Below are 15,425 nucleotides of genomic sequence, written 5' to 3'. Positions count from 1 at the left end.
ATTAACCTCATATAGATACATAGACATCCCCCTCTATAAGTTTAGTCATTTTCCTTTTCATTGAAAATAACATCCTAGAATATTTTTCTGTACTATCTCTTTGAATCAGTGGCAATATATTTTGGATTTTTTTTTACTTGTTTCTTCACCAGATTTATAGTACTCAGAGTATTTGGAGTCTTTTTCATAAACCCCTCTTTTCAGGTTGTTTATCATTTTGCATTACTCATTCTGAGATTATTTGAATTTACCATAATTCAGTGTTGTGGTAAATGTGATGTGTAGTACTGCTTTTCTATTTAATTTCAATGATTTCCCAATGATAGAAAACGTGTCAAAATGTTAAGATAAAATTTACTGCCTTTTCCTTATGATATAAAATTGCTCTCTACATTTTCCAATCTTATAGAGGACTTGCCATCTTTCTATTTCCTGTATGCATTGAAGAATACACACATATATAAGGATATATACACATATATAAAATATGTTACAAATATTTATCTTAGGTAGGACATATAAAAAATTTTGTTATGTAATAGCTAATTTTAAATACATCTCCTGTATAGTAATATATGCGTTTGAAGATTAGTGCATCCAGAATTCAGAGATAATGAAAACCCTATCAATTCTTTTCTTGCCGTGGAATTTCAGATAGTAGTGGTCATATTAAGAGGCAGAGAAAAAAGAAGAAAGCAAGAAATAATCCGAGCGCTGGTAAAGAAATCTTCCACATTGCAGCAATTCACAATAGCATGTTATATATAGAAATAAGATCAGTCATTGTTTTCAAGCCTGCTAAATAAAACCGAACTCTTGGAATGGCATGCCACTTGACCTTTCTGGCTTTCACCAGCAGTATTTAACTGGTGCAAAGGGAACACATTTGCAAGGGTCTCCCGTTGACATGAGAGATTCTCCTGGTAGTTCACACAATGTTCAAAAGGCACAAGACCCGTGCTTCAGAACGCAAGAGAGAATTATCTTCGCAAGGAGCACGGTCCACACTGAAGAATGATATGAGAAATTTTCAATTTTTGTCTCAACTTATCCTCTCAGCAGGGCCTCTAAAATCACTTCCAGCAGTTAAACACTCAAAACCCGCTCACTTTGAGGTTGAAATACTTGATGCTCAAACAAGAAAGCAGATATGTATTGTGGATAAGGTGAGTTTTATTCATTTATTTAAATTTCTCTTATCTGACCCAAAGATCATTGATCATGTGATTAAATGTTGGCTTTACTAAAAGATATTCCTGGCTTTTAATGTTAATTTTATGATGAGTAGATAGATACTTTATACATTGTTTCAGTAGTAGATATTCACTGCATCTTTCATACACAATTTAAATGGTAGCTAACAATTACTAGGTTCTGGATTTCCTGCTAACGTTGACCATTGTCAGGAGCTAAAATTTCCAGAGCTCAGCTTCTCAGCCTACACGACAAAACGTCTCTAGGTTTTTCTCTTCGTGAACTTTATTGCATATTTAAATTATCATAGAGTTTTAATAGTGTAGAAAATGGCAAGGAAAAGCCACTGAAGTTAGTAAAAATGATACTTAATGTATATGATCAAAGCTAGCCATTTTAAAAGTATTTAGAATTGATTTAATTATTTATCTTGAAAAATGCACATCTCACTTTTTATGAAAAGTTTACTTATTTCAAAACCACAGTGTTCAAAGTCCTAAAAAGAGTGTCTTGCTTAATATGTTACCTATCTATATTCATATCACAGATGCTTCACTAAGAAAAGGTAAAATATATACTTCAAAGGCTGGAAAATTAACACACAAATATATGAGTACATTGTAGATATACATATGTATGTACAATATTCCAAACATTTTCAGTTTCTCAAAAGTTTAAAAATACACCTGTAGTTTAATTTATTATCAGAAAGATGGATATTTTTAACAAAAATACATCTTCATTTATTTTGCTTTACAAACTTGTTAAATAAGGTTTTTACTGTTGTTCTAAAAATAAAATTTAATCAGTGATTCCGTTTAACCATACTTTTGCTGTGTTTCTAAATAAGAAGGAAAGAGAAGAAATTGTTTATTGCTTTCAATTACCAAGATCATATATACTTTCTTATTCAGTAATTATAACACTATGACCAGCCTATTGGTTGGGTAATATAACTTTTACTTACATATGAAAAATTAAAGATAAAAAAACTTGAACAAGTTTATACAGGTCATAGTGAAATAGAGATTCAAAACCATTTCTATGCGACTTTAAATCATTTTCTTTTTCTATAGTATCACTGGGGCCATATATAAATGATGAATATTTATTATGCATAATAGAATTTCAACATGAATTTCATGCATGTTATAACTTACTTCTACTTTAGTATGTCAATGAAGTTTTTAGATTTTTTATATCATACAGGAATAAGACAAATCTGAAAACAAGAGTTATTATTCAGAAGTTGCTGATGTTTGCAATATCTCAATATCAAAAATTCAAAACTTATAGGAAAAATATAATTAAATCAAGGGGAACAAGGCAGTGAATGGAATGGATATTAAATTGGTCAATGATTTCCAAAGACCAAGATACTAAAATGAGACTGGTTATTGTGTTCTTTTTTATATGTGCCTAAACCTTGACACAAAATCCAACTAAAAGTAATGGGGAACTGATGGGCTCCTAATTATTTTCCTCAAACATTTAAATTTTCTGTTATTAAGATTTTATCTGAAGCTAAGACATGGAGCTTTACATTTCCAGAGTTACATTTCTAATTAAATAGCCAAAAATTTAAGCATGAGGAAAGCCAGCATTCTTGAGAGATAAAAATTTTGCTTAGGAATCTCATATTTGAACTATAAGAATCCTGGTATTTGCATCTCCCGTGGCAAACCTTTAGGAAAACTCAGCAGGATAAATAGGGGATTAAGTCTGGATTCCTCACCAGCTTTTATTGCACAATCAACACCATATGATGTGCAACTTACCACATCCAAATATTTGACTTGTCAGTAAAACTGAATTTTGTTTTGTCTTGTTTTAGTTTTGTACTTGAATAAATTGTCTCACAGTGATGGCAAGACATTTAAAATTTAAAAAAAAATCCAGATTAATTTACATTTTTTTGCTTCATGATTCCTAACAGTGCAAATTTGTAAACATGAAAAAGATTGATTTTGTTTGTTGTTCAAGGTATTGTTTTTCTTAGACAAATTAACAGCTATATTTACAGTAAGGTCATATTAAGTGCCTTTCATTACACTTGGCTCTATCCAGTATACAAAAGAAGTGTTGCTTATGACTTAGGCCCTGTCTTTCAGTAAGGGACTAAGCGTGTTATTAAGTAGTAAAAGGTAAAGGTCATGTACTTTGGAACTAAGCATTTATGGACCAAGTCCCCACCACATCAATCACATCTATCAAGGCTCAGGAAAGTCACTGAATTGTTGATGCCGAAGGACCCTTATTTAGAATATAGTTTACTAAAATCTATTTTGTAAGCTTATAATGAAGAGTAAAAATAATATATGTAACATGCTTAGCATAGTGCCTTAAAGCCTAGAGGGACAAAATAATTTTTTTTAGTTTTAATAATCATTTGGAGAGATAAATCTAATGTGTCTAAACATCCAAGAAAAAATAAGTGATGAGCCTTGTGACACTGGCACAGAATTTAAATTTGACTTCTTATTACCCATTGACATGATTTGTTATAATGCTTAGGTTAGATATAAATTTTCAAATACCTCGAGTGGGATGTATGTACTTTAGCAATGTATGCTGAGCTCTAGTAGAAATTTAGTTTGCATCTAGATATTGTATCTAGATATATTTAATTTAATTTATATTTATGTTAAGTTAAAATTTATGTATTAAATTAAAAAATAATTTAAATTTCAGAATGGACAAAAGTATATACTCAAGAGATTCATCAGACAAAAACATTGAGAGAATTCCTGAGATTACAGAAAATACATTGAATCGTGTTCTTTTACTTAATCACACACACACACGCACACACACACCCCAAACAAACAAAAGCCTTCTCTTGCCTTCACTGTCTTCTCCAGCTTCTGCCCCATTTCTCTCATTACGTTCTTCGTGTTCATATCATCTGCCCACATTTCCCTTTTCTCTTTCTGTCCTAAATCCACTCCATCCAGACCTTTGCCTCCACACTTCTCAGAATGTGAACTTTCTGTGGCCGCCAGTGAGGCAGTGGTAAATACCTTGCTAAATTCAAAGGTCAGTTCTCATGCTTTATCTTAGTGTATCAGCAACATTTGCCACTGTTAAGCACATCCTCCTCCTCGAAACACTTTTGCTATTTGAGTTCTGGGATAACACACACTGTTTTTTTTTAAACCTACTTTCTTGGCTTCCTCCTTTTCTCTTATCCTTCTTTATCACCTGACTTGTTAGATGTGGACTGTCAACAACTCTGTTATCAGAACTTCTCTTCCTCTTTATTCATTTACCTTATTGAGTACGGAAGCTTTAAATATCATCTGCCTATTGATGACTCGTAAACATGTAACCATAGCTTATCCTTTTCCTCTGAACTGCAAATCCATTTATCTATGTATCTATCTATATATCTATGTGTGTGTGTAGCTATGGATATATGTATGTGTGTATGTAGGTATGTATGTATCTCTCTCTCTCTCTAGCTATCTATCTATATATATATCAATTCACCTATCTATCTATTTGGATATTTAATAGGCATCTCAAACTTAGTATATCTAAAACTAAGCACTTGATCTTCCCCCTAAATTTTTCCACAGAGTTTTCCAAGTCCGTAAGTGGCAACCACATCCTTCCAATAGCTCAAGCCAAACACTTGGAGGCATCATGACTCATCTCTTAATCTCACACCCCACATACAATCCATCTTCACAGTGATACCTTCAAATATATCCAGACTTAGACAATTTTTCAACACCTCTACTACCAGTACTCCTCAATCTTTCCTGCTTTTGTCCTTAGCACCTTCAATATATGCCCTACACAGCAACCAGAACTAGCCTGTTAAATCATGTCAGATAATATCATTCCCTACTCACAACTAGTCAGTGTTTTCCTTTAGGTCTTTACTTAACTATCACTTTTTCCTTGGGGCCTTTCCTGATTACCTATTTAAAACTGCAAAATCTGCCAGTATTCTCTATTTCTCTTCCCTGTTCTATTTCTTTACTAGCACTTATTACCTTTTTCATTTTGTTTATTATTTGGCCTACCCCTAGTCTGCCGGCTTCATAAAATCAGGAATTTGGGGATTTTTTCGGTCCTGTATTTTCAACATTTAGGATAACGCTTTTGGCCCAAGGAAAGTGTTTAACCAATATGTATTGAACAAATCTATGCCTGTTTAAAAGATATGTGGATTTGACAATGCACTTATGTTTAGCAGTGATAGTTTTGGGGTGGAGGATTATGACATTTTAAAATACTTTACTATTTTCTAAACCAAATCATCATTGGAATAAACGTAAATATATTTACAGAAAAAGACATATAATTAAACCACACCACTGAATGCCCAAACTCCTCCTCGCTTGCTCCCAGCAAGCATGTATAGAATTTTACTTTGTATTTATGTATAATTTACTAACAAATAGTCAAGTTTTGATTACAAAAGCTAACAAGCTTTTCATAAAGAATACAATGCAGATAGGAATATTTATTTAACTAATTCTATTATTTCGCATAAATGATTAAAATAATATGACATTGAGGATTATAAGATGGAGAGCAGATTTAAAATATATTGTTAAATGTCACTTAAGTATTTATTGGAACATCAAAAAATGTATAGGAAAAATAAATTTAAAAATTTACAAGGAACTATTTCTAGTTGCTAACTATCCCTGTCTTGCTTCTGTTTTGTAAAATGTCAGAAGCTTATCTTGTGATAAGTAGATGATTCAAGAGCATGGCCAGAACTGTGAAAGCTAGAGTTGATAAATGTTTCCAATATCATCCCCTTCTTTTTTCTTTAATCTCTTCTCCTAAGAACTTGACCTCAAGAGCTGTCTTTCTCCTATTGTTTTGTTTGCTCTATGTCAAAACTCTCAAAAGCTTTTTAAAAGACTTCCTACTAATAAAACAAAGCACTCAATAATCCCCCAATCCTTCTAATGGTAAAAATACCAATTTTCACCAGAAAACAGAAGAGAGAACTATAGGGGATTGTACAAATGCATAAAAATTGTACTTTTAATACTTCAGTTAGAAATTTTAAGAATTCTTATTTTCTGACATTGCTACTTTTAATATCTTATCTGGAGCATACTACTTAGCATACTTATGCCTCAATATGTTCACCTGTAAAATGAGAAGGGCGCCGGCCTTAAAATGGCCTCATGACGGTTTTCAGAATTTCATGCGTATGCAAATGGCAATATCTTCTTTTTCTTCCATTCCTCTTTTTCTTCCTCCTCTTTCTCTTCTTTTTTTTTTATTTCCTCCTTTCCTCCTATATCCTTCATGTCTTTCTTCCATCCCTGTCCCTTTTTTCCTCCCTCATCCTCAGCCCTCGTCTCACTTCTTGTTATGTAACATGATATAAGTGAAAGCTTATGAGCTTTGGATTCAGATAGATCAGAATTTTAAAATAAATCTGACTGATTTTCTTTTTCCTTGGACACGGTCCAATATCTCTACTCCTTACTACCTTTTCCTGTAAAAGGATTTAAAAAGTATTATTCTTCTCCTTTACAGAGGAAGAAACGGTGACACAGAGTTGAAACAAAGAACTTAGCGTGTGTTTTGAATCCAGCCAATAAATGATCTGTGTCTTGCTCTTAACTATTATACACTACCACTTGACAGATATTCATGACTTTTACTAGCCAAAATTCTCATGTTCTGTTTAATTTCATGATTGGCATGTCTGACTTCCCATACACCCACTGTGTTTCAGGACAGAGGTGCTGTTTTTGAAGAATAGCTACATGCCCTTCCATTTGAGACAAAGGAAAGCTCTTAAACATTCTTTCCATTTTGTATATCTAGATATAAAATAGCATAGTTAACATTCAAACCTAGAAATTAAAAATATTTTTAAAGTCCCTTTAATAATAAATTAGGAACAAAATGTGTTCAAAATGTTTACATAATTAAAAATTATGAAATTGAGATGAGTGGTTCCTTCCAATAAAGGTAATTAACATAATCATTTTCTATGAACCCAGAGGAGTCTCAACACCCACTCCTCTTCTTGGATGTACTTGGGAATTCCATAATACAGCATGCAGTTCTAATTTCAAAAACTTCAGTGTACTTTGTTTACTATTATCTTCCCTGACTTAGAGTCTCTCAGAAAAGGTAGACTTGTTATATTAAACAAATATACATGTCATGAGAGGCAATGTGGTGCAATGGTTTATGCTCTGAAGTCAGACGTATTTGTGTCTGCATTTGAGCTTTGCAAATTATTAATGTTTTATCATCTTAACATGTTACTTAACTACTGTGATTCTCGGTTTTCCAAGTAGGATAAATATGAAATCAAAGTAGGGTAAATATCTATCTTTCAGGAGTATCTAAAGATTCTATATTTCTATGTAGAATGTAGCACCACATTTGCGATGTGGTTAGTTTTCTGTAAATGAATGTTATATTTTTGATAGTGGCAATATATTAGAAATATCATTATTACACTGAAGTAGGAACATAATTGAATTAATACTTTTCTATTACAATTGCAAAAATTTGGGTATTTTTTTATGATAGTCGTTATTATCCCTTTCTAAAATGATTAGGAAGCATTAGAAGTAGAAAGCTTAGTCACAGGAACCATCTTTGCAGCATGAGTTTCTAGCATTCTATATCCAACTCATACTCCAAATAATATACATCGGTTACTTACACCATGATATACCATGAAAGATGCCAGTGGATATATGAGCATTGCACATCAGTGTAATAGTAGAGAAAAAAAATATATACTCTAAAAAACTATTCATGAATAACATTTACAAAACAAATATAGATTATTATGTCTATTATTACAGATTATATTTTTCCATTTTCCAACTATATCACCACATAAGAAAACTGTTTTTGTTTATGGTTAAGCTATACAGAAGCTATTCTATCTCCTAGTGTATGAGATGCAATGATACTCCATTTAGAAGGTCAACACAGATGAATAAGTTTTAGATGATGCACTAGAAAGAGACGAGTTGAAATTTAGCAGATTCAGTGGTTCTCCAACTCTTTATTTTGCCATTTTATAGTGTCAAAATCAAGTATTTATTAATTCAATAGAGATTTGTTGAGATACTCGTCCATTGCCCTATTAGGTGTTTGAGATAATGCATTAACTCAAAGAGATGCAATTTCTATCTTCATAGATTTTATCCTCTCCTGTGGAAGACAGTGTAGAAGTAATTTTAGATGCAAATATATCTACACAGTGAGAGGAAAAACAAGGTAATTTGGGGTGGTTAAACAAAGGAAGATAATCTGTGGAAAAGGAAAATCTCCCTAGAGAAGTGATGTTTATTTGTGGCCTGGATAGTGAGTAGGTTGAAGAGAAATAGAGGGATGTGATAGACACTTAAGAGATAGAAACAACAGGGCATGTTTCGTTGTCAAAGGTGAGGGAAGGGGAGGATGCAAGTATGATGTCAAATTGTTCGAACAACCGCGGATCTTGGGGACGATATAATTTACTGAGTCCTTTTTGTGAGGTTTTTGTTTGCTTTCTTATTTTTGGTTCAGACAAGTAGAGAGGCAAGAAGGAAGCAAGCACTCAGTTTTCTTCATTTTATGTTGGAGATCTTTGTGAGACATCCAAATAGAGATCACCAGTAGGCATCTGGGTGTGAAGATCTAGAACTGAGGGGAGTAACCATGGTTGAATATGTTGACTTGGGAATTAAAAACACATAGGAGGTCCTTGCAGCTATTGGAGTAGGTAAGATAAAATTTGAAAAGAACAGAGTGATGCATAAGAAGAGAAAAAACCAACTACAGAAATCTGAGGAATCAAAACATGTAAAGGTCTTAAATAAACGGTAGATAAAAAAGGAAAATAAGGAGAAAGTTCCAGAGACATAGAAGAAATATGGGAAATGTTACATCACAGAAGCCTAAGAAAGAATATTGAGTGAGCAGGAAGAGATCAGTAGTGTCAAATGCAGCTAAGAAGCACAGAGAAATACTATAAGTATTCCTTGTACTAAATGTTGTAGTGTTGATTGCTGAATTTAATTATAACACTTTAGGTACAGTGATTTGGGGGGAAATCCAGTCTAGAATGGGGGATGACAACCAATGGCACATAAGAAATTTGAGTTTCCTGGAAGACCTTTCTTTTGTAGGTAGTAAAAGTCTTGAAAAATGTACTTGTCCCAAGCTCTTCATCCTTCCATTGTATACCGATGCTTATGTAGTCTGATTCACATACTTGAGAGTATTGTCTATTCCTTCTCTAATACTCCATGTTTCAACATTTTACGCTACTTACCAGTCCCAAAACACATCTTGTAATTTCCATTCTTTGAGTCTTGGTCAAATTTGATTCCTCTGCTTGGAGTGTTCTGTCACAATTTGTCCAAATCACATTCATTGCTCATGGTCCGACTGAGGTAACAACCCTTTGTGTGCCATTTATGATCTCCTATAAGCAGATGTGTTCTTTGTCCCAGTAAGAGTTGGTTCAAATCTCCATTATATACATTACATAATCTAGTAGTTGGGCATGAGCATTTGTAAACTATCATAACAATATGAAAGAGTAACCTTATGTTTGTTCAAAGAATTTTTTAAAAATGAGACTTGTATTTGGTATATCAGTATTTCATTTTTTCTAGTAATTTATTTTCATTGTATTTTACCAATATATCAGTCTGTGACAGAGTAGAAAGTTTTAAAAAATGATACCTTGTTCTACTTAGTGTGAGAAGCACTGAACTAGATGACATGGAAAGGACCTTACCAATATTGCCACGATTCAAACAGATCTAATGACCTAAATATGACTTGGATGCAAATTTAGAATGTGTCCTATCCAGGCTCCTCTTGGATTTCATTCTGAGGTTGCACTTTCCTGTCAGGCAAGCCAAAATAATAACTGTCTCAGGTTTGTGTTGCAAATACAGAACAAAACTTATATTTTTTAATTTTTAATTGTTAGACCAATGAAAGTGAATAAAGCTTGTTTTCCTTATAAATTTAAAGATGGGGCAAAAACAGAAATGCTAATCATTATAGGAAGAAAATTAAAAGGGGCATATAGAGCAATTAAAAGTGAACCTGCTTCCTACTAAAATTAAATGAAGAAAGTTAATAGTTAGAAATGCGTGTTTAAAAAAGTACATAAGAGATATCATTTTCTGTGTAAGGACCTAGGAATGAGATGTCCACAAGAGACATGTGGAGATGAGAGGGCTATGCCTACTGCTATTCAAATTAGACAAACAGTCACTTTATGAGTGGCTATGATACTTTAGATTACATGGGGTTGAAAATCAAACATATTTACTTATGTTGGTATGCATGAGTCAAATTGGAAAGACAGATTACATATTTTGAAACAAATTAGAATATAGTAAATAGCATATATGAGTTAAACAACACAAACTATAGTAAGAAAGCTGGGGAAAGAGTACTTGCATCTGATAGTGGTTTAGACTCAAGGATGAGAAATAAAGCTGAATTCAGCAGAAAGAGGCACCTCAAAAGGGTCTTTAAAAAGATATAGTACAATACATTAGTCTGGATGAGGTAGAGAGAGCATCCCAGGAAAAAATAGCATATCAAAGGCAAAGAGGCAGAAAAGTAACAAGCAAGGTTTCTGGCCTGATATCCTTAGGTTCACAATGTGATGTTGCAGAATGGAGTAAAAGTGAGAATAGATGGTATGGTTGGATGTGCTGCTGGGTCCTGAATGCAGTAGTTGGACTTCTGGACTCAAGAACAGATAATTCTACACTTCATTGCTTGGTCCAAGTGGGGAGACAGGAAGGGGCTGACTGGTGTGGATGCTCCGTTTGTTGTTCCCCAACCATTACCCTGATATTTACCTCACGGGTCCCTCCAGCTCTCCAATAGACCTCCTCAAGGTACATTTAAATCCACTTCCACTGCAGTGCTCTCTTACTTGTGTTTCAGACTGTGATCCTGGCTAAGGAATTTGGACTTTTTCTGTTCTTTCAAATTAGGGGGATAATAGCTCCAGATCTGCCGTTCAGAAAATTAAATTTGGCATCCATGTGAAAGATAGAATGGATAGGAGAAAGACTGAAGACGGAGAATTCAGTAAAACACAGAAGCAAATCTTTTGTGAACCTGTTCTGGACCGCCATATTTGGGAGGCCACATGATATCATGGATCTGCTTAGGCTTTGAAGATACTTAGCCACCTCTCACTCTTAACCAGCTTATGACTCTGGGCAATGTCCTTATTTTCTTTTCCCTTATATTTTATTGATACAAGTTATCTTATTGTAGGCACTTGAACAAATGCCACTTTCCATAAGGAATTTCTGTAAGGAAATGACTATGGTCCAGAACCTTGAATAAAGTATGACATAGCTAACAAGTTAAAATTTACAAATTTATTAATAACATGAAAATTCTCACATCAATTAAATATATTAAAGAACTATAACATGAAGAAAATTTTAATGAAGTTTTCACATTGTAATAAAAATATTGAAGCTAAATTATTTTTTCCTTTTATGTATGTGTGTATAATCCATGTTTGGGGAGTAATTATAAAAAATTCAAATTAAATATAAATCAGTGGTATATCTTTAGAACACACGTGAAATTTTAAGTAACATTTATATTTATTTCTAATTTAATCTTTACTGAACAACCATGTATGTAACAAAACAGAATAAATACACAATAAATATACCATAGCTTCTGTCAAATGTAGTTACAGCCCACACAGGTTAGATAAATGCATATATCCAGATGAAATAGAATAGACTGTGGTATTATAGGTGAAAGGCATATGATATTCCATTACCATTTTATTTCAATTAAATTTTAGTTTAACTGGAAATTTACTGTTTGTATTTGCAATGAATTAAGGCAATCTCTCTATATGTAAATCTGTTATGAATTTGTCAAATTAACTCTTGGTAAGTGGAGCACAGGGTGCTGGATGGTGAGCCATAGTTCAACAACAGACCACAAGAGAAATTGAAGTAGAGAAGCTTATTACTCACAGGTCCTGGGGTGGCCTTGAGGGGCCACATGGGGAGGTCAAAGCATGGACAGAGGTAGGACCTAGGGCACATGTCTTTTTCAGGGCCCATGGGTAGAGTGCTTTGGGGTTCCCAGTCTAAGGCCAGATTAGTCAATTTAAACCATAAGTGAGGGGTTTTGGTAAGCCCGAGTGGGATCTTATTGAAGGGGCACACAAGGAGAAGGCAATGGGAGACAGGGGAGACTATTGATCACAGGGGCTGTTGGGGATGTCATATCAGGAATGTGCACTTACTTGTGACTCTGCTGACGCTATTTAGGGCATGTGCTTGCCTGAGGGGCAAGTGCCAATTTAAGGTCACCGTAGGCCATCTGGTCAAACAAAACTGATGTTCAATTGCAAGCAAAAAGCAATACCATGGTGTAGCTTAGCTAAAATCTTGACAAAAGCTTAACATGCGCATGCCGTACTTCAGGATGAAGGAATTCTTAGTTCTTCCATGGTCTAACAGTTCAAACAAAAGAGATAAAGACTGTACTTACATGATATATTTCTGGGAAATAGTTTTTGTCTGCCCTTTTCATGCTTTTGTTTGATTCTTTTTTCTAGAAATTAAGGGAAAATTGTATGTATTTTGTCCAGATTGACATTTTACTGGTAATTTTGGTAATCTGACAAAGAAATATCAAAATCATTACTCGACTTGCTGCTGGGATCTTAGTGTATTCTTAAATATAACCCAAGTTTTTTTTATCATAGTTTCTTTTACTGACCTTAGTGCTCAGTTATCTAGTGACAACTTTCTTTCCTGAACTTATTCCTCATAAAATTAGGATTTAACAAATGAGTAGTAATTTAAGGCAACGTTAAGAAATAAACATTCTGTTACTTTATATTTTAAATTATCTAAAGGCTTCAGGGAAAGAGGTCTGAAGGAGCAATACTGCAGCAAGTAAAACTGATATTTATATCTACATTAAGACTCTTAATATCCTCATACCACATGTTTCTGGGTACAAATTTGTGCTCCCTGGGGTCTTAAGTTTGCATTATTAGAAGTATAGTAGTGATAAAATTTATATTTTTGCTAGAATTTGTGTAATGACGGCATCTAAGCTCCACACAGTCCTAAATTATACATAGATTTACATATATTTATATTGCATCTTACTTTCTGCTGTGAAAACTGTGCTATTTCCAGGGCTACATGATAAGAGCTCAATGGTTTAGAGGCAATCATTGTCTGAAGGTGATATTACCCTTAAAATGCTTTCAAGTGATTATTATCAAGTACCTACGAGAATATCTTGCAGGGCTATAATCCTAAAACAGCAGCTGTCTTCCTTTTCCCTTCCTTCTTCCTTCCTTCTTTCTTTCTTTCTGGTTTGTTTCTTCATTGAAGAATACCAATCTTCCAGTTGGTAGGCACTCTTATAGACCCTGGGAACACCAGCATGAAAACCAAGCCAAACCAAACAAAATATGCTCCCTCCTTTTCAGACGTTCATGGTATTTTGACGGATAATCACATGTAGATAGTCCAACACGAGATAATATAATACAAGCTTAAAATGAGGCATGAACAAGGTGCTAACCGAGCCCAAATGGATGATTTTCTTTTCTGCTGAAGAAATTGAGAGCAGCTTTAGAAATTTCTTCCAGTTATAAACAGTCCCAGCACACTGAAGGATCATCAAGGGGATGTCTCTAACAGGAAAAGGCAATCTCCTAAAGTAGAAATTATCTCCTCTAAATGCCTTACGTTCTCGGCCTTTCAGGCTTTAACCAAAGGCATTTTGCTATAGAGACACCTCTGGAGAATTTAAAAAGGAAGGCAAAGATGAATTCCCTACCCACTTAAGAGTTTCAAAAGTGCAAACTCTTCAGACTCTGAACCATTAGTATATTATATTTTATTAGTGGATTTTTAAACTGACAAGTCATCAAATAATTTTGAATCCCTGTTGATCTGCTGGGATTCCACTGAGAAACCTGAGCCCACCAGTCTGTCGCCACATAAAGCCTATGAATGTCACACTCATTTATTTTCCTACGAGAAGTTAGTTCTCTTTTAGACAGATTTATTTTGAACTACTCACTGCATCTAGATAAGAGATATTTTGAGAATTGATCTTACTCTTAAATCAAGGAATGCTGTACCTCTGCCTTCTTATAAACTCATCATTCTTACATCATTTTGTGAGAAGAGAGAATTAATTATTACCTGTCTTTTTTTCTTATTGCAGTTTGTTTTCTCATTACACATTTTTACTGTCTCCAAAATACACATTTAATATTGCTGCAAGTTTGGGTGTTTCTGACTTTGCAATTATTGGTTATTTGATTTTTTAAAAATCAAAATATAATTAGTAATTTCATTTAACAAACATTTGATGAATTACTGGCTGTCTAATTGAGCCCTTTATTTGTCAATACTCGTCTGTGTGCCATTGAATATTGATTTATTATCTGCTTCTCATAAATTTCATTTAATAAAATCCTGTTGTAATCTGAATGTACTTTAATCAGGACTTTAACACAGAATCCTGAGGTAATCATTCAAATGATAGGTTACTCCATTTTTAAAAATGGGAAAATTTCAAAAATCTGTCATTCTAAAAGTCCTGAGAAACTTTTATCTTAAGGGCTTCTTTATGAAGAATTCTTTTAATTCTTGATACGAGAAGAAAAACATAAACAGTAAAAACAGCCACAAACCTTGAGCTGCTGATTGCTAAAATAAAATTTGCTTCCTTTCAAAGTAGGGAGAAAAAATCAAATAGGTTTTTTCATAATTATATAAAATAGATTCATAAATTTACTTATTCACGTTTACTTTTCAATCAGTATTTCTGGCATTATATAGACACAATTTCTTCTTAGGGCTTTGTTGGTAACTGAATCCCTATAATTTAAAGTTATGGTCCATCTATGTCATAGTTTAAGTAGCTAAGTACAATTTGGCTAAAATACCTAATTTTCAAACTAACTGTTCTTGAGATTATACTGTGCTATAGTAGAGAAAAATCTGGACTCAAAGTTTAGGTTTGCTTCTGCAACCAAGACACACATTTCCCCCCTGCCTGATGATGTGTCTTCTAATTTCTCACACCATTCACCATCTCATTAGTCCTAAAAGGAGGGGCTGATGCGTGGAGTTCTATAACCCATAGCGTATATGTGATAGAGTGTGCAATTTTTTTCAGATATGCCCATGCTGTTGCCTCACAGTTATTCATTTGGGAAGTTGAATGTCTTCCTTTTCCCT

At 33.6% G+C, this 15,425-nt stretch overlaps 1 protein-coding gene across 1 annotated transcript in view; it reads left to right on the top strand.

Annotated features, from left to right (window-relative positions):
• Positions 1-896: 896 nt before the first annotated feature.
• Positions 897-15,425, top strand: part of TECRL (trans-2,3-enoyl-CoA reductase like) — a 111,293-nt gene continuing 96,764 nt past the window's right edge. The window contains exon 1 of the mRNA XM_004419101.3: positions 897-1,166. Within this exon, the coding sequence (XP_004419158.1) occupies positions 936-1,166 (231 nt within the window). The 5' untranslated portion in view covers positions 897-935. The remainder of the gene's footprint in view (positions 1,167-15,425) is intronic.

This window comes from Ceratotherium simum, chromosome 8 (genome assembly GCF_057802395.1).
Source record: "Ceratotherium simum simum isolate JZ-2026a chromosome 8, ASM5780239v1, whole genome shotgun sequence".
NCBI lineage: Eukaryota > Metazoa > Chordata > Mammalia > Perissodactyla > Rhinocerotidae > Ceratotherium > Ceratotherium simum.
The sequence above is the reverse complement of the archived record's forward strand: the minus strand, read 5'-3'. Positions and strand labels throughout refer to the sequence as shown.